Raw genomic sequence first — 18,119 nt, 5'->3', positions numbered from 1 at the left:
CACAGTCTGGGAAAGTGACATGAATTTATGGGAATTTGATCCAAGCAAATCCCTGATGTTGTACAATGGAGGGATTGACAGCAATATGTGACCGGAAATCTGGCATATTGCCTTCAAAATAAAAGCGTATGATCCTTTTGGTTGATGGGAAGGTTGAGAGTGAGGATATCAGCTTTTGAAAGGAATAAATAGCAATGATTGTAGTATAGGCTATATAGGCTATATACATATCCACAATTGACATCTAGTGCAACCAAGCGAAAGTAGGCTCCTCAATAGAGCAACGTGCACATTTGTGTTTTGAGTGTCAGGGTTTACTTTGAAGAATCAAACAGGAAGTTGTAACTAAATTAGCCATTGTAACTTAACACTGGTAAGTTTATTGTTGTATCGTGGAGAGGTGTGTATTTGCATCTGACTTTTTACACGCCCCTCTCACTGTGACTCCGAGGTGGGATAGACTGCGCGCTTCAGTTCAATCTGGTTAGACTGCTCGGCCGACTGACTGACTGACTCCTGCTGCCCGACAATGCTGCTTACGGAGCCACTGAAGTTGGAAAAGTTGTCTTTACGCACGGGGCTCGCGGTGAGTGGACTCGGGAGTGACAGCAGCTGCGCGCACATGGATCAGACTACAAGTGGTGGTTTCTCTTCATCCCTGTGGAAAGTCATTTGAAGAGTCAGGACGGAGACACGAACAGCGTCGCCACAGTGCCAGAGGAGAGCTATTAGTCTGTCAGTGTTGGATTTACCACAGCTCAAAAGCTTACAGTTGGACTTTGTATAGTTTGTTATAATCTCTGACTGTTTTTTTCCTTCAATAGTAACATTAAGTGTTTTGGACAATTATTGGATAATAATCTGCCGAGAAGTCACTTTTGGAGACTTTGGATCTGTTTTACGCACGGGATTCCTCTAACAAATGACAGCTTCTAAGTGGTTTGTTGCTCTCCCACGTCACCCCCTCAGCTCCCTTCTTCATCGCTCTGATCAACCGTGTCCCCCCATCCACCTCCACCGGGTTAGACGCGGGGAGTGAAAGCCTCGCCGTCTCTTCCAGCGAGCCAGCGTGCGGCCGCGCAGGCCACCTGGCCCAGGATGTGGGGAGGAGGGTTCCCGATGTCTGTCACCGCGATTGTGACAATGCTCCTGGTCATCATAGACGTGAAAGCCAGCGGGGAATATTGCCACGGCTGGCAGGACTCCCAGGGCGCGTGGAAAGAGGGTTTCCAGTGCCCGGAGAAGATCGACGCAGAGGATGCGATCATCTGCTGTGGGAAATGTGAGCTGCGGTACTGCTGCTCCAGCACGGACGCGCGGCTGGATCAGGGCAGCTGCGACAACGACCGACAGGCTCAGGAGCCCGGGACGGGGACCAAGGAGAACAAGGACAACGGTGCAGGTATAAACACATAACTTCTACTGCAACTACCCCAAAATACTAAGAAAACCAATCACTCCTTTTTGCAAATAGCCGAGGTAACTTGTGCGTAAAGGAAAAGGGGAAAAATCAATTTAAAAACAACAATTAATGTATAAAAGTAGGAAAAGTAATTTAGTGAACTGGTGGCCTGAATGTGTTAAAGTTTGTTTCAGAGTAGCTATAGAGACTGTCAAAGTAAAAGCCTGTAATCCCCATTATATTCACTGTGATTTATGACAAAGGGAGACAGTGGGGTAACTTAAGAAGGTTAATTAGTCTCAGCCAAATCTTTGTTTTTTAAATGAGCTTCCATGTCATTACAATAGGAACGAATTAGCAACTTAAATAAAAGTGAGGCCAGATGATGATGTAGGCCACAGTGGGGTCCAGGGGTCTGAGACTGCTTTTCCACTCTGCAATATATTATGTTTATTTGCACTTTGAGCGTGGAAGTGAGATCAGATCACAAGTGGTCACTCGAGACTCATGTGGAGCTGCCAGGTGTGAAGTGACGCGCTTGGAGGTGTCCACTGCTGATCGGATAACCATGTTAAAGTTGGGTCTGAGCAGGGCCTAAGTGAGTTAACGCCGTGCCCAAGGCGCATCCACTGCAGGATGTCTTAAATTTGATATTGTAAATTGCAGACCTAATAGAGGCTCTGGTTTCCTCTCATAAACCCAGCACACCCACTGTATCTCCTTGTTATGGGCTTCATCTGCTCCGCGTCCCGGTTGGCAACGACAGCTGCACAGGAGACAGCAGACTCCTCCAAAAACGAGTTAACTGCACTCACAAATGGCACACTGTGCCGCGCTGCAGCACTTTATAAATAGCTGTGTTTGTCCTGGCCTGTAACAGTGCAAAGAGGGGCCGGGCTCAGATCACGCTGTCCCCACGGGGATCAAGTTTGGACTTGACCGGATCTTGGACAGTGGCTCACCCAAAGGCGCTGACAGCTCTGTTCATAAAAAACACAAATCACGTTATGTATCATTTCCTACCAAGCTCAGGAGTCGTTTTCCCATCGTCAAGTTGCTGCTGTAATCCCTCCCACTGCAGTCTCCCCTGTGTCTGTGCTCCCAAGGGATTCATAGTCTGATCTGCTTTAAACACATACATACATAAAAACTGCATTTAAGAGAGGCGTCATTACTGAAACCCTAAGGCGACATACAGTGTAACCCATATTTTCCAACTTTTATGGTGGATTAGGTGACTATACAACATTTCTTTCTGGCTCCCCATTCATCAGTGCTTACGTTCCCATGTGCTAATCTACAGTAAAGCCTCTTGAAGCTGCATCATATTGTGAGTAAAAGATCAAAAAGTAGATAACAGCACTCCAGAAAAATACAGCGTATATTGGACATCAGAGGAAAGGGCAACACAGGCTTATTTCATGTTCCCCTGGAGGATATTATGCCTTCTTTTGGACCTCCAGCTACAATCTGTCATTTGCTAAGACTATCATGCCTTATCACTACAGGAAGAGGTATATACATTTCGTTCAGTGGCCCCCAGCCAAAATAACATAAAGAAAAGCAGCTTTTTCCTCACAAAGAAAAAAGGAAATGTGTTTTTTTTCACAGTAAGCCCAGCTCAGTTGGTGTATTTCATTCATTTTTCATATGCTTGCAGCTTATTAATCATCCAGGAAAGATACACACTGTAATGTCAATGGGTAACAGGCAGGAAATTATTAATGTGCTCAACATGAGGGAACATATGGTATTTAGGAACAGAAGAATGCCCGTGGGATAACAGAGGGGGAGACGAGAGAGAGTCCAGCCAGCCGGTCACAAAGACTGTGCCCAAAACAAGAGCTTTAGGAGAGGGGGGCTGCTGCGGCGGCATGGCTGCCACAGCTTAACTGCAGCAACAGGTGTGGAGGAGTGACAGGGAACAATAGGAGCGTTTCAACAACCATGTGCACAGAAAGTGATTCCTGCGCTTAGAAAATCCCACAAAGCAAAGAGGCAGAGAAATAAATTCCTTCTTTAAAAAAACTGTGGTCGATGATCTGGTGCTGAAAGTTTTCATAATGTCTAACATGTTTTCTTGTTCAGCGGTGGAAAACTAGCCTATTATGTATATTTATTCAAGTAAAGCTACTTTACTTGACTTAAACCTCACCACTACAGCTCAGAGGGAAATACTGTAGGCTATTTTTGTAATACAATGAATCTAAGGAAAACATAATCAGACAAAGATTAAGATTTTACATAGCCTAAGCAATATATTATAATCTTGATGAATGTTTCAGGTCTGTGAGTTGTTACCATTTCCACATAAAAGCAATTTTGCTGCTAAACTTCTCACATTGTTAAACTAATGACGTAATTGGGCCCAGCAATGTAAAAATATCCAATACAAATGGGGCGTCATGTTCTCACACACATATTCACTGGCGCTGGTTCACAGCCAGTGCTAATGTAAGTTCAAAGTTTCAACACTTTTATTTACGACTAAACACCCTAAACACTACCAACGCTCCCATCAGCCTCTGCTCTGCATGTGTTGTCATGCTAAAATGCAAAATTAATATGGCTAAGGTATTATAGTGAATGTTATACCTGCTAAACACATTAGTACTCTATGTTACCATGTCATTGTTAGCATTGTTAGCACTGTGCCTTTGTAAACCCTATAGCAACAGCTAGTAGCTACCTCCTCACACAATCTATTAATAGGCCTACATGATAATATATTATTCACAGGCACCATTTTACTACCTAATGGGTTCTGTTTTGAATAAAATAATGATGCTTTTACTAAGAAAACTCAGAATAGTTTTACTTTAGTACCCATTTGGGCATTTTGGGCTTACTTGTACAAGACTGTCCTAAATTGTTGGATTTTTTTTTACCTAAGTGAAGGATCTGAGCACGTCTTCCAACAATGCAGAACTTTTCCTTCCTTCCTTGCTGATTTACTGCTCAGTATTTTGGATGAACAAACGCATGAAGAAAGTTTTTGCGATTACTAATCCTCATCAACCATGCAGAGAAAAGGGAGTGGAAGCAGAAATGCTGAGGTGGAGGCAATGAAAGAGCAGGAAAAGACTGCAAGAGTGGAAGACTCCCTGGGACATTTCTGCTCTTGTAACTCATATGTGTTGCCATAACAGAGTTCTTGTTAAAACCTATTTACTGGAAGGTGTGTAGCTATGAGGTAGGCCGACGTACGCCTCTGAAGTTGACACCGCTTCTTGTCAAAGGGAAATGGGTCAAGGTCCTGGCTTGCTTCATGTCACAGAGTCTCGGCCTCCTCATGCTGCTGCTGCTGGCCTGTGTCTCTTGACACCTGGACTTAGCGCCTGAGCTGGTGAATGTCCTCCAGCTCTTAACAGGTCCCATGCAGTAATCCTTTTAATACCCTGCTACTTTTGATGAACATTTTGAGAAGTTTCTCAAGGCTGTATGGATGCATTTCAAAGAGCACCAGAGACAAAAGGAAACTGGAGCCAGGTGCCACCTTCTCTCTTTGGCATACAGTTACACCTCATAACACATGGGCACATTCAAAGCAGAAAATAAGTACACCCTGTGGGAACAATAAAACACAACTAATCACTTATAATGTAACATGGTCGGTTTTTTTTTGTGTTTGTAAGGTGTTTGTGTGAGTGCGCATGGGAATGGGCGATTGAGGAGAACACCTCAGGGCGTGACCTCATCTTGCCCGTCACCCTGTTTCTGCCAAAACCATTCACTCCGTGCCTTTTCTGTTTTGACAAAAAAAAAAAGGTACAGTTAGTGCAACAATGTGAATTTGTGAGGGAAAGTTATTGTTGATCATGTTTCAAAGTTTCTGTTGGACCGTCTCCTGCTCACTTTGCAAATTTACAGACTGAAATTGAAATAGTCACGTATCAAAATGTCAAGACTTTTCCCTATTTGTTAATGTGTTTGCTGTTTGACCTCGCAAATGACACTGATCGGCTGAATATTGAATTACACAACTGTTCCAGGGCTGATTTGCTGTTTTACACAGAAAGAACGTAAAGGTCAGCGAGAAGGGAATTGGCCTCAGCCCCTCTTGATAGAAAGGGGCTGAGTAACCTCACATTCAGCTATATTAAATCAGTCAACTCATAATACCCTGCTTTAAACGGACGCCAAGTTACTGCATTTCAACTTGAGTAACTTATTTTCAAAGGCTTGGTCATAAATAGCTGAAGAAAAAGAAGGGTCACAAATATCTGCTGGCAGCCCGGCCCTGCTTAAGAATGTCACCCGAGCAAACACGCACACACACACGCACACACATATGGGTCTGCAGGGTCGAGGAGGCTGGGGACACAGCAGGGTGTCCAGGATTAAAACAGATCAAAACAAAGTTAATAAGTGCTAATGAGAGCCTGGGGCTCCATGGGGACCCAATCCCAGTGTAGCGTTCATTCTTCTACTCCAGTCCAAACACTCCTCTCTGCTCAGGCTTTTGTTTAACTGTCTTACCCGATCTTAACTCACATGCCTTTGCTGGGAAACGAGATGCAAGAGTGTGAGGCGGCATTACTTTGAAGCTTAATGTGCAACTTAGAAGTCAATATTTTGCCACCATAAAAGATGTGTGAACATGTCTCCTCTCTCTCTCTCCCTCTCTAGTGCCCATTTATGTGCCGTTCCTGATCGTGGGCTCAGTGTTTGTAGCTTTCATCGTGGTGGGGTCTGTGGTCGCTGTGTGTTGCTGCCGCTGCCTCCGACCCAAACAGGAGCTGTCATCACCCGGCGCGTCAGGAAGCGGCGCCAGCGGCGGGCGCCTCTTGGAAACCATCCCCATGATGGCCAGCACCTCCAGAGGCTCGTCGTCCCGCCAGTCCAGCACCGCCACCTCATCCAGCTCCTCCGCGCCACCCGCCGCGCCCCGTCCCGCCGCCCCTCAGCTCATGCGGGCTCAGGCCTCCTGCTGCCTGCCGCCCGACGCCAGCGTCTTCGTCAACATGCCCACCAACTTCTCAGTACTCAACTGCCAGCAGGCCACCCAGATCATGCCTCACCAGGGGCAGTTCCTGCACCCACAGTACATTGGCTACGCTCACCCTGTGTCCGCTACCGCGGCCTTCCTGGACCCCACCCAGGGGGGATACAGACCCCTTCAGTCCCCATGTCCTCCTCCCACCGGGTCCAGTGTCACCAGTGACCAGAAATACCCTCCAGTGACAGTGTGATGAGGGGCCAACATGCAGACCACTCTGCCACTTTGTTGTGAAGACTAACTTGTGAAGTTTAACCTGTGGGGGCTGCGCCACAGACCTCTTTGGGGGATGCTGCCAGGATGGAAAAAGAAAAGCAGGGAGTCAAACTCACATGAAGGACTCATAAAGCCATTGCTGGCAGCAGGGCCTGCCCTGCTATTGTGTGTGGTGTGTCTGTTTAGTGTGTCATATGATCTCTTGCCAAGCTGGAATGAGCTAAGCTCAGTCTATGAGCGGGTAAGAAGGATGCATAAACAATTTTTTGTCTTGATGCAAAGATTAAACTGCATATTGGAGAGTTACACAGCCCAGATGGGTGATAATGCACAGCTCACTGCAGCCTGCAGCTCACATAAAGAATGTGCATGTGTATGTATGTATGTGTGGGAGAGTGAGAAGAAAGGATTTGTTGGCTTGTATCTGCTTGAATGACTGATGACTGGATGATTTATAGCAGTGGACTGTATGATAAGTGGCTCTTGGGGCAGAAAAAAAAAAAATTGTGACCACATGCTGTGTTTATGCCATGTACACATCTGCACTTGTGAATGGTTGTGAAAGGTTTATACAATACATGTTGTGTATGTATGTTGTGCGTTTGTGTTGAAAGAAAGTATGTGAAAAGATGTTTGTACTGTATGTGCGTTAGTTTGGGAGAGAGTGTGAAGTGCGGAGGGATGTGGTCGCATGAGTAACTGTGAGTGAACTCTGTGTAATGGGAAATGCAGGTGGTGTGATGTGAAAGGCAGTTGCAGTTTCCCTGCAGACCATTTAAACTCTAATGAAGTGAACACAGGACACAGACTGTGACGCTCCACCCTCCTATACAACCTCCCTCCTGCCACCCAAAAAGAAAAAACACACAAAAAAAAATCTCTGCCCCTACTGCCCCGAGCGGAAACACACAGGCACAAAAAGAAAAAAAAAAGAAAATTTGGTGGTTAACGTACCTGAATGTGTGACAGAGGAGGAGTGAGGCAGATTACCGAGTTAATTATACACCAAAACGTCCCCTTCACTTCTCTGTCGTGAGAGGTGCGTGTACATGTGTTTGTATTTAACACTCCTACAGTTCAGTGCCTTAGCAGAGGGCATGGGCAGCTTTGAGTCATTATTTTCCACTTAAGAAAGGCACAGAAATGGCTGAAATTATTGGGTTATTAAACAAATAAGTAAATAAAAGTGAACCTGCATTTTGTTTTCAGCCATTCTGGGTCCTGTCTGTTGTGCAGCTGGGTAACTCACAATTCACGGTAATATGCAACTTGAGGAATGTGCTGCTCCAGTGAGTGTGCAGCCTCATTGGATGTCCAATACAGTGGTACAGGAACCGGTATAGGTCTGTGTACCTCATCTGTACTCCGAGCACAATGTCTGTAAGATGCAGTAGGCAGCTTGTGTGTGACAAAGTAAAGAGTTTCTGTAAAAAAAAAAAAAAAAAAAAAAAAAACGGTGGATGAACTTTGGTCCAATGTGTTTTCTCCCTCTGTGAAATACAATGATTTGTTGCAGGAGTGACACTTTTCATATGAATTTAAAAATAAACGACCTTTAAAACAGGAAACACGTGTGGAGACCCATATGTTTCAGTGTTTTATCACCATCTACTGTCAGAAATAATAAATAAGAAGATTAAAAAAGGGAAAAAAAAACTTGGGGGAAATTTCTGTTTCGCTTTTGTCCAACTGAGTGGAAGATATTTACAACCAACACATGGATACAGGACAAAAAAACAAACAAATCTGCTATGGATGGATTTGTGCAGACCTGTCTCAAATCCTTAATCCCTTGAAACAAAAACACTCTTCTTACTTCATCTATTAGAAACACAGACACTTCTACCACCCGCAGAGGACAGAACAAATACCTGTCACATCACCTGCCACACAGACAGGAGGAATAATAAACCGCAACAATGGACAGTTCAAAGCTACGGTGACGCGGAGGTGTAGTTTTGGCAGGCAACTCGGCTACAGTAATGTGGAAAGCGGAGCGGGCCTGGGCCGTTGGGGGAAGTCACTGGGGAAGGAGTTGAAAAAAAAGCATAAATGGCCTCTCTGGCTCCTGCTCGGCTGTGGACCAATGGATTCTCCATACTGGAGCAGCTGTAATCGGTTTGGGCTGGGCCACATCCAGGAAGGTGGGTGGGAAAGGGATCTCCAGTTGGACTCCAGTGTCCAGTGAGGCTGGGGTGTGCATTAATCGGCTAATGGTCTATCTCTTACAACTCTCCTGAGCTTAAAGGGAGCGTGGGAGAGGTTTGATTCTGATAGTATAAAAGGTTATACGCACCTGATGCACAATTCAAACCTTTTTGATCCATTTTAAGCACAAACTGTGAACCAAACCCCTCCCCACCGCCCCGCAGACACAGTATGACTCAGAAAATCTCACCTGATTGCATGAGCAGACAGCTTACAGTCAACAGACGGAGACATTTTGTCAGGCCATGGATTGATTAGATTTAATGATTAGGACTCAGATGGACATCCCCCGTCTCCCACCCCTTCGGTCTTGCATTCCTTAACCAGTGTCCTCAACACAGAGCACACAGACAATGGACTCTACATTCAGACAAATCCCAGAGCCAGAAAAACACATGATCCCGGCAAGAGTCTCAATCAAATCCCTTCTGTTCGAACGCCTATTAGCACTAGTTCAAGTAAAATATTCCCTCTAAAACATGTTTTGACATATGAGTACAAAAACAGGCATTAATGAAAAGAGAAAAAATATAAACACATAACACATTAATGTCCACTTTTAATAAAAAAAAAAAGAAGAAAAAAAAGACCAGTCCAGTAAAGAGTGGGAATCCAACAGAAGTGAAGACGGAAGTGCTAATGCCAGGCTCGCTGATCCTACGTCAGCTGACGGTGCTAGACAGGCGGCATCAGAAATCACAGGAGCGGTCAGAATTAAAAACAGGAAAGACAACGTGAGTTTTTTGGAAGTTTTTTTTTTTCTTCTTTTTTTAAAACGGCCCGGGGCGATGAGGAGATGTATGTATGTATGTGCAGCAGAGGAGGAGAGATGTGGAAGCTGCAGAGCGGCGGGCGGGCGGGCGGGCGAGGAGATGGGACAGATAGGAAGGAAGAAATGAAGGGAGCGATAAGCAGGAGGAGGAGATCCTAGGGGGTAGGGGGGGGAAGGGCTGCAGCAGGAGGGAGGGGGAGGAGGAGGAGGAGGTGGTGGTGGTCCAGTTTGGGGGTGAGTGTTGTGCCTCAGTGGCATCTCTGTGGTGTTTGGCAGTGAGGCTTGTAGCTGCGATGAGATGAATGGGGGCTGTAGCCGGGGGGTTGCAGGGCTCCGGTGGTCCTCGGTCGACACTTCCCTTCCTCCTTTTTTTTTTTAAGGAATTCATCTGCATGTGTGTGCGTGTGTGCGTATATGTGTGTGTATATACGTGTATGTGCATGTGTGTGTGTGTTTATTTTGACGTCCCTTCCCCTCCTGCGTCGGGCGTGTGATGACAGACTCACAAGATGAGAGAGGGGAGGGGGGGGGGGACCGTGGAAAGCGAACACACACAAACAAACGCACGCGGACCGACACACACATGCACACAAACACGGGAGCGCCAATGCGTGCAGACATACATGCACAGGCAGATACAAACGCACAGGAATGCACACACACACACACACACACGCACGCACACACACACGTACGTTAACACACAGTGGCATGATCCAAACCCAGGCTGAGGGGTAATACAGATATGAGTATCAGTCTGAGTTGGACTTGTCATGTCTGTGCGTAGATATGATTGCTCATGCCTGTGCAGCTCGTGTGAGAGTTAGAATAAAGTTTATTCCGTATAATCGGCCTGGTCCCTTCTCTCAAGTCAAGTCCTCCATGCGTCAGCGACGGCCTCCACACCTGACCGTGACCCCCCACCCCCGACGAGGGGTCAGGTCATAGTTCCAGTAAGGCCACAGCGGGGGTCGGTCACCCAGCGTGAGGGTGTTGCATGAGTCTGTCTCCGCTGTCACCTTGACAACTGTTGCTATGGATGAGCCAAAGCCTTGGTCAGGGGTGGGGGCTAGAGGCTGGGGCGCTGGCGGGTGGTGTCGTAGGAGCGCACTACCTCGGACTGGGACACCACACCGTGCTCCTCCTGAGAGAAGGCGTAGCCGTCTGTGGAGAGAGGAGAGGAAGAAGGATCTCAGGTTAAGAACAAAGTAACAGGACAAACATGAGCAGCTTTCCTTTACGATATCTGCATTTTTAAAGGAATAGTTCAACATTTTGGCAAATTGGCCCATTGCCATAATCCCTATAGTCATAGCAGTAGGTTTGTTACCTTTAATTGTCGGTGAAAGCTATTTTTAGATCGGTAAAGCAGAGCTGCTCAGAGCTACTCTACAGAGGCTCATGGGATTTCTTGGTTTCCCTCATCAAACTCATCAAATACACAATCCAACAACTCCAAAACGCTCTTGTGGACAAGTTGTGACCTGCACATTCACCACGCTATGAGATAACAGAACGTTACGAGACAAAGTTGTTTTCGAGGTAAATTCATGCAAAACCGATGCTACACGTTCCTGTCGGGGGCAGTTTTCCAGTAAGCAGTCTCTGCATTTGCCTTGAAAACAACTTTGTCTCGTAACGTTACATTTTTATCTCATAGCGTGGTGAATGTGCAGGTCACAACTTGTCCACAAGAGCATTTTGGAGTTGTTGGATTGTGTATTTGATGAGTTTGATGAGGGAAACCAAGAAATCCCATTAGCCTCCATAGCGTAGCTCTGAGCAGCTCACAGCTCTGCTCCGCCGTTCTAAAAACAGCTTGCACCGACAATTAAAGGTAACAAACCTACTGCTAAAACAATAGGGATTATGGCAATGAGCCAATTTGCCAAAATGTTGCAGAAAGGACCAACAACTGAGGATCTGAAACCAAGGGAACTTGTGCAATTTGCTTGAAACCAACAATCGATCAGTTTCTAAAAGCAGTATGCAAATGTATTCCTTGTTAATACACAAATGTATTCATTCTGTCAGCTCTGAAAATTGAGGGTTTGTGTTTCACTGGTCACCATGTGTACGCATGTGTTTGTGGCCAAATATTGTCAGAATATTGGAAGTCGACTTCACGAGGAGAAAAAGGAGGAGTTGTGCTGCTACATAAAACATTCATTTCTCTCTGAATCCTATTTATACTGGCAGAATATACGTTGGCTGGAGAGCTCGATGGGGCTTTCCAATACTCAAACAAGAAAAAACACAACAGTGATTGACAAATCTGGACTTATATTATGCCCAGGAAGATGTATAGATTAGTCTTTGGTTATAGTGTGAGAAAGTAGCCTCGAGGTCTGTTTGTGTGTGTCTGTGTGTGTGTCTGTGTGAGTGTTTGTGTGTGTGTGGACTCACGTGACACAGTCTGCTGCACAGAGTTTGAGCGTCCTACACTTGAAGGTGTTTTCCTAAAGACTCTTGTCAGCAGATGGGCCCGTTCGTTTAGACTGCAGAGAGATGGAAGGAAGAACGGTTAGTCCCAAAAAGCAGCAACACACAGAAAGAGAGAGCTACTCACACAACTACACAACAACGTTACTGGCTACTGGAAAATATCTTTTAATCACTGCCAACAACTATGCATACATCTAAGGCACCATGGTGATTAAGGGAGGAGCCCCCCAAAAAACCCTTCAGTGTACCAAGAAAAAGTGAATTTCACCCAAAAGTTTGTAGGAGGTGGATTTGATATTGCTTCTGACATTCAATTTAACCCAACCGTAATTCATAAACCGCCTGCAGGGCAACAGGACATCCACAGTAAACTATTCCTCACTCCCCACTCCTCTCTCCTCTCCTCTTAACTCCCCCTTTTCCAAGAGGAAGACTGGATCCTCTGTTCTGAGACCACACGCCGTCATGGCTCCTCTCCTCCCATGACCAAAAATAACTAACTCTTTTCCAGATTTTGCACACAAATGCACGCATGCACACACACAAGTTGTTAATTTGGTACACCTCCTCTCCGGTTTCATCACCCTAATTGCAGCCATTAAAATCATTAGACAATGGTATTACATGTGCACCTAACACTTGACAAGTCCGGGAAGTTGACTTTTGCCAATTAAATGTGAAAAAACACCTTTTTTTTTAAGCTTATCTGCCAATGGAGCATAAAATTCATACAAGCGGGGTTTCCCTGGAACTAATGCAGCAGTGGTGATGATCAACGAAGTAGTTATGGGGAAGAAAAGCAAGCCTCCCTGAGGTTAAAATTTGGAGCAAGCAGTTAGGAAATTCTTAACACTGAATGTGACTGTTGGGAACTCTCACTGGAGTGTGAAAAAAACATAAAAAAACATAAAAAAAAAACGAGGAGGTCTGAAGTTTGTTCAAGTTGTTTTTTGGCCAAAAACAGTTAGAACGACTCAAGATGTCCGCTCCCTCCCTGTGATGTTTCATCCTGACAACCTGGTCCAAGGATGTGCACCGTTTGAACTCCTCCCCCGAGACACTCCTGCAATCTACCTTTCCAAACCTTCCCCGTGCCTACCCCAGGAACTAAAACACAGATGTGCTCTTTTCCATTTTGCTCTCTCTGCCCACCCTTACTTTACACTTTTTATTCTACATGGAGACGGACCAAAGAGCCTGGGTTTTAACGCCGGGTCAGTCCAGGACGGGGCCCAGTGTAAGGGTCAGGAGGAGTGCTGCGGTTACCCACTCATCCCTCCCCGACCTGAAAAACATACCTCAGCGCTCTCCAGTCTCGGTTGACTCACATCTGACTCATTTATTACAGTAAGTCTTAATATCAGAGTCTCATATAGTCTTAATAATCCTCATTAGCAAGCAGTGGTGGTTGTCAAAACACAAGAGGTATTTACTGCAACGAATGGTATACGGTTAGACTTTGGCGCTGAGGGATCAACTCCAAAAAGCTCCCTGGATCTGACAAGCTCATGCTATGTCGCTCCGGGGAAGCACAATGAATAACCCCCCAGCAGGAGTGGAATCGAAGCAACTCAGATGACTTAAGAGCCATTTTAGACACAGACTGAGCAGGTGGAGGCTGGGGTGGTGGTGGAAAGCTGTGCCCGAAGCAGCATTGTCCGTGCAGCTTAGGTGTAAATAGACCGCCTAATGTGGGAGAATGGATGTGATTGGGCAGAGACTGATTGGCTCGCTGTCAGCTGACTACAACTATGGCCTCCGTGTCCAGCATGAATTGGTACAGTGCTTCATTTATCATCAAAATATACATCAATCAATCAAAAGTAAGTACTCAATGTGCAGAATATAACTATCTATAGTGGAGAAATTCAATTTCTATTAACATATTTTCTGTATAATTATGAATGATTGCACTTAGATGTCTCGTTTTGACGTATCTGATCAAGAACAACTTTTCTATTAAAAAATAATATATTTATGTTGTGAATTATGTTTTAAATTAGAAATCAGAATCTGCTCATTAAAATGTAACTAAAAGCAAACAAATAAAGGTAATGGAGCAAAGTTTCATATGAATATATTGGGGGTTAAGAACATAAATGTACCTCAAAATCTTACTTGTATACAGTATGTGTATACTTCCAGAGACGTCTACAATCTATAAAACTATAGAAACATCACTAACGACACCACGCACACAAGACTAGGTCACAGCAAGAGATCTACAGGCAAATCCAGTGAAACACACCAGGTCTGTACAGCAGTTCAAATTCATCCAGCTATGAAGCCATCCAGTGAGAGAGGAGCAGGAAAAAAAAATTGACATAAGAGGAAATCCAATTTGAACATGAGGGGAGAGGGCGATTGAAATATAAACAGGGAGAGTTGTGAATGGAAAAACAGGTAAGAGTCACTCCAAAGCAGTGAGCAGTTGGGGCACACAGGTCGTTCGAGGTCACAGTTCACACAGCGGGACAGTGCAAACCCACAAACTACCTCAGTGAGCTTGTGACAGCTCTGGCTCTACGGCACCTCAGCCTTGGCTTTGGCCCTACGGACGGTGCCACAGGGGGAAGCAGGAACACCGTTTATTTCACACACACAAACCATGTCACATAGTTTTATACCCAACCTGCACATGTACATACTGTGAATACTTTAATAACCACTAGATAAAATCATTATTAAAGGGATAGTTCAACATTTTGGCCATAATCCCTATAGTTTTAGGAGTAGGTTCGTTACCTTTTATTGTCGGTGCAAGCTGTTTTTAGAACGACGGAGCAGAGCCGTGAGCTGCTCAGAGCTACGCTACGGAGGCTAATGGGATTTCTTGGTTTCCCTCATCAAACTCATCAAATACACAATCCAACAACTCCAAAACGCTCTGGTGGACAAGTTGTGACCTGCACATTCACCACGCTATGAGATAATAACAGAACGTTACGAGACTGAGTCGTTTTCAAGGCAAATTCAGAGACTGCTTGCTAAAAAACTGCCCCCAATGGGAACGTGCATGGTGCATCAGCGGTTTTGCATGAATTTACCTCGAAAACAACGTTTTGGAGTTGTTGGATTGTGTATTTGATGAGTTTGAAGAGGGAAACCAAGAAATCCCATGAACCTCCGTAGCGTAGCTCTGAGCAGCTCGCGGCTCTGCGCTGCCGTTCTAAAAATAGCTTGCACCGACAATTAAAGGTAACGAAACCTACTGTTATGACTATAGGGATTATGACTATGGACCAATTTGCCAAAATGTTGAACTATCCCTTTAAGGTAAAAAAAAAAAAAAAATCAACATATGACGATGCGATGCAATAAACTGGATATAAATGCAAGTGGTATCCCATGACGATGCAATAAACTGGATATAAATGTAAGTGGTATCCCATGATGCTTTGCAGAGTATTTTATATACCTGCGGCCGCTGGAATCTCGAAGTACAGCTGCGCCTGGGTCGACGGCCCGAGCCTCCAACTCCTGCACCTCCTCCAGGAGCGACTTCCTCACAGTGCGACGGGTGCTGCACGGGAGAGAGACGGACTCATCAGACCCGTGAAGGAAAGTCTGAGTGTTCGACTTCACAGACACGTGTGATTCATGATATAAAAGTGTGCGTAAGTGTTGACACAGACTCAGTATGGGTTATGTAAACGCTTGGGTTAAGTTAAATGGTCTCTGTATGGAGTTCCCATGTATTTATATTAAATGTGTTCTACTTACGCTGTCCAAGCAAAGTCTTTGAGTAAACACGCAGTAGGCACCAGGACCAGGCCCAGCCAGAAGTGCCAGCACTGCATCACCCTGCCAGCCTGCAATGACAACACACAGGGCTCCATTTATTTCGCTCCTATATTAATTCAAATCGAGTGGTAAGTCATTTTTCCTCCGCAACGAACACCGACACACATGTGGCATAGGCACATAGAGAAATGTGAGACGCAACACACAGAGCATAAAGAATCAAGAGTTTGCCAAAAACTGAATACCCCATAACAACGTTGGCCAAACATAGTTAAGAGCTTTCTCACACCCCGTATCTACACCACAAACTGGATTTAGCGCAGTAATCCCACAGCTGAAATACAATGATGCCAAAAGATAAAAATGCAAGCAACTAACCACAGATCCGCCTTTCCCCCTTTCACCTTTCTCTGCAGTCCAGCTGCAGCCAGCCTCGCTGACCTGTGACCTTTATCCTCAGTCCGTCTCCAGGGATTAATCACACATCTAACCACTGTCTCAATTCGTTCGTCTGTCTGTCTCCTTGCCCGCTACTCCTACGCACCTCTGCTTCCCTTCAATCTCCCTCTTTCACAACTTCTTCTCATTATTAGCGTCTCTATCTTCTGTTGCTTGTCCTCGCCTGTTTCCACAAATCCCACAAAGTTTTCTTTTTTTTTTTACTACCACCACGTATCTCCTCCTCGCTAATCTGTGTGGCGTCTCCACAAAAACGGACTCTTTGTTTCTTGGCGTGAATTCTCGAGTCAATGGTCGCAAACACTTTATGCACCATGACATCTTTTTACTTCTACTGCTTTATTGCCTGTATCATGTGTTTCCTGTGTCCTGCGCTTTAGTTTGGATCCAGAGAAAGAGAGACAATTTGGTTCCCTGAGGGGGGAGGCAACAAGGAAAAGGAATCAGAAAGCCATTAGTGTGTGTATCCCCTGCAGCAGCTGGAATCACAACCAGAGTGCGGATGATCCAACTGGACTCACAGACACTGTGTCTTTCTGTGAGTGGCAAAAACCTAAACACAGAAACACACAGTGCTTCCTTTTTTTAAATCATTTTTAGCAGCACTGGACACACGGTATATCACATGCTCTTTACACCCTGTGTGGACGGAGGGAGGCTAAATGATTTTCTATGCTTTGTTATGTCCATAGAAACGGACTGTTGGCCCTTTGTGGCTTTTTGCCTTTCCCTGCACTGTCCTATTATCTACCATGTTTTATGTTGTATTCTTTTAACTTGTGCAAAAATAAAAATTCAAAAAATTCAAATTCTACCGCTTTACAATCAGCACACATAGCTGGACACATATTATTATAGCGCATTAATTCTGACATGCACACATACAAATCTACACAGAGTTATTCTGAGAGGAAACAACACACAGCTCTTTTCCATTACTCTGTCCCCCCATGGACAGATGGAAATATAGATAGCGAGGAGCTGGGAGAAATAAGAGAGGTAATAGGGTAGTTAGGGGGGATGATGGAGGGTTGGCGGTGGTGGTTCAGTGTCTCTGACCATTCCCCAGTTAGACGGAGCAGCTGCAGAGATATTTGACCGCATTCCTGATTTCTGACACAAATTGAATTAATGGGCTGAGGGGAGCTGAGACGGCCTGATTCCCCTTCCCCTACCCGCTCAGTGGGGCACCTCACCTCGCCCCCCCTCCCCCCGCCCACCCTGCGTTTATCCCCAAACTCTAAAATGAGTCTCTCAATCAAGGGGTGCCCCATGTATGCTCTCCTCGCCCCCACTGGACCCTCATCATCATCCCCACCACCACCACCACCAGCGGCAGCAGCAGCAGCAGCAGCAGCAGCCCACCCTCTTGAGTCAACACCTCCACAGAGGGCAGTAAAAGACCGGGGGGCTCGGGTGACACGCAGCAGGTGCGGCCGGGGAGCCTGCTGAGAGGGGGCTGGAGGGGCATAAATCTCCCCCCGGGGGTTCCTGCGGTGCCGACGTGGAACACCCAAGAGGTGAGTCTCCAAGGCGCCATGCAGCGGTAACCAAGAAGATAGGAGGGGCCGGTGATGGAGGAGGTCGCAGGAAAGAGATGTAGAGGATTGGACGGGCTATTTTAACCCCACATCACCCCCCGACCCCCTCACCCCCCCCCCACCCCATGTTACTGAAATGAGTGACACATGTTTACGGAGAGCGGACTAACCTGGCCCAGCATGTCGGGGGCGATGGGGATGGTGGGCCAGATGGCTGAGTAGACGGCGAAGAAGACCATCCAGAGCGCCATGCTGCCCCAAACCGCCAGGTGGGAAAACTACAACAGGAAGAAGGAGAGACAGATAGAAGAAGGAGAACAGGAAGAGGGGAAG

General features: G+C 45.8%; 2 protein-coding genes across 8 annotated transcripts in view; one reads left to right on the top strand and one right to left on the bottom strand.

Annotated features, from left to right (window-relative positions):
- The first annotated feature begins 493 nt into the window (after nucleotides 1–493).
- On the top strand, nucleotides 494–8,037 carry shisa2b (shisa family member 2b). Its single transcript, XM_083995400.1, has 2 exons — nucleotides 494–1,402; nucleotides 6,032–8,037. The coding sequence occupies exons 1-2, from the start codon at nucleotides 1,099–1,101 to the stop codon at nucleotides 6,592–6,594; spliced, it is 867 nt and encodes a 288-aa protein (XP_083851526.1). The 5' UTR covers nucleotides 494–1,098; the 3' UTR covers nucleotides 6,595–8,037.
- A 1,417-nt stretch (nucleotides 8,038–9,454) lies between these two features.
- Nucleotides 9,455–18,119, bottom strand: part of atp8a2 (ATPase phospholipid transporting 8A2) — a 54,338-nt gene continuing 45,673 nt past the window's right edge. For all 7 annotated transcript variants that reach the window (XM_083995389.1, XM_083995391.1, XM_083995392.1 and 4 more), the window contains 5 exons: nucleotides 17,957–18,064; nucleotides 15,766–15,854; nucleotides 15,461–15,565; nucleotides 12,004–12,095; nucleotides 9,455–10,761 (listed from right to left, as the gene is read on the bottom strand). In XM_083995389.1, the coding sequence (XP_083851515.1) occupies nucleotides 10,667–10,761; nucleotides 12,004–12,095; nucleotides 15,461–15,565; nucleotides 15,766–15,854; nucleotides 17,957–18,064 (489 nt within the window). In that variant the 3' untranslated portion in view covers nucleotides 9,455–10,666. The remainder of the gene's footprint in view (nucleotides 10,762–12,003; nucleotides 12,096–15,460; nucleotides 15,566–15,765; nucleotides 15,855–17,956; nucleotides 18,065–18,119) is intronic.

This window comes from Trachurus trachurus (assembly GCF_905171665.1).
Source record: "Trachurus trachurus genome assembly, chromosome: 20".
Classification (NCBI taxonomy): domain Eukaryota; kingdom Metazoa; phylum Chordata; class Actinopteri; order Carangiformes; family Carangidae; genus Trachurus; species Trachurus trachurus.
The sequence above is the reverse complement of the archived record's forward strand: the minus strand, read 5'-3'. Positions and strand labels throughout refer to the sequence as shown.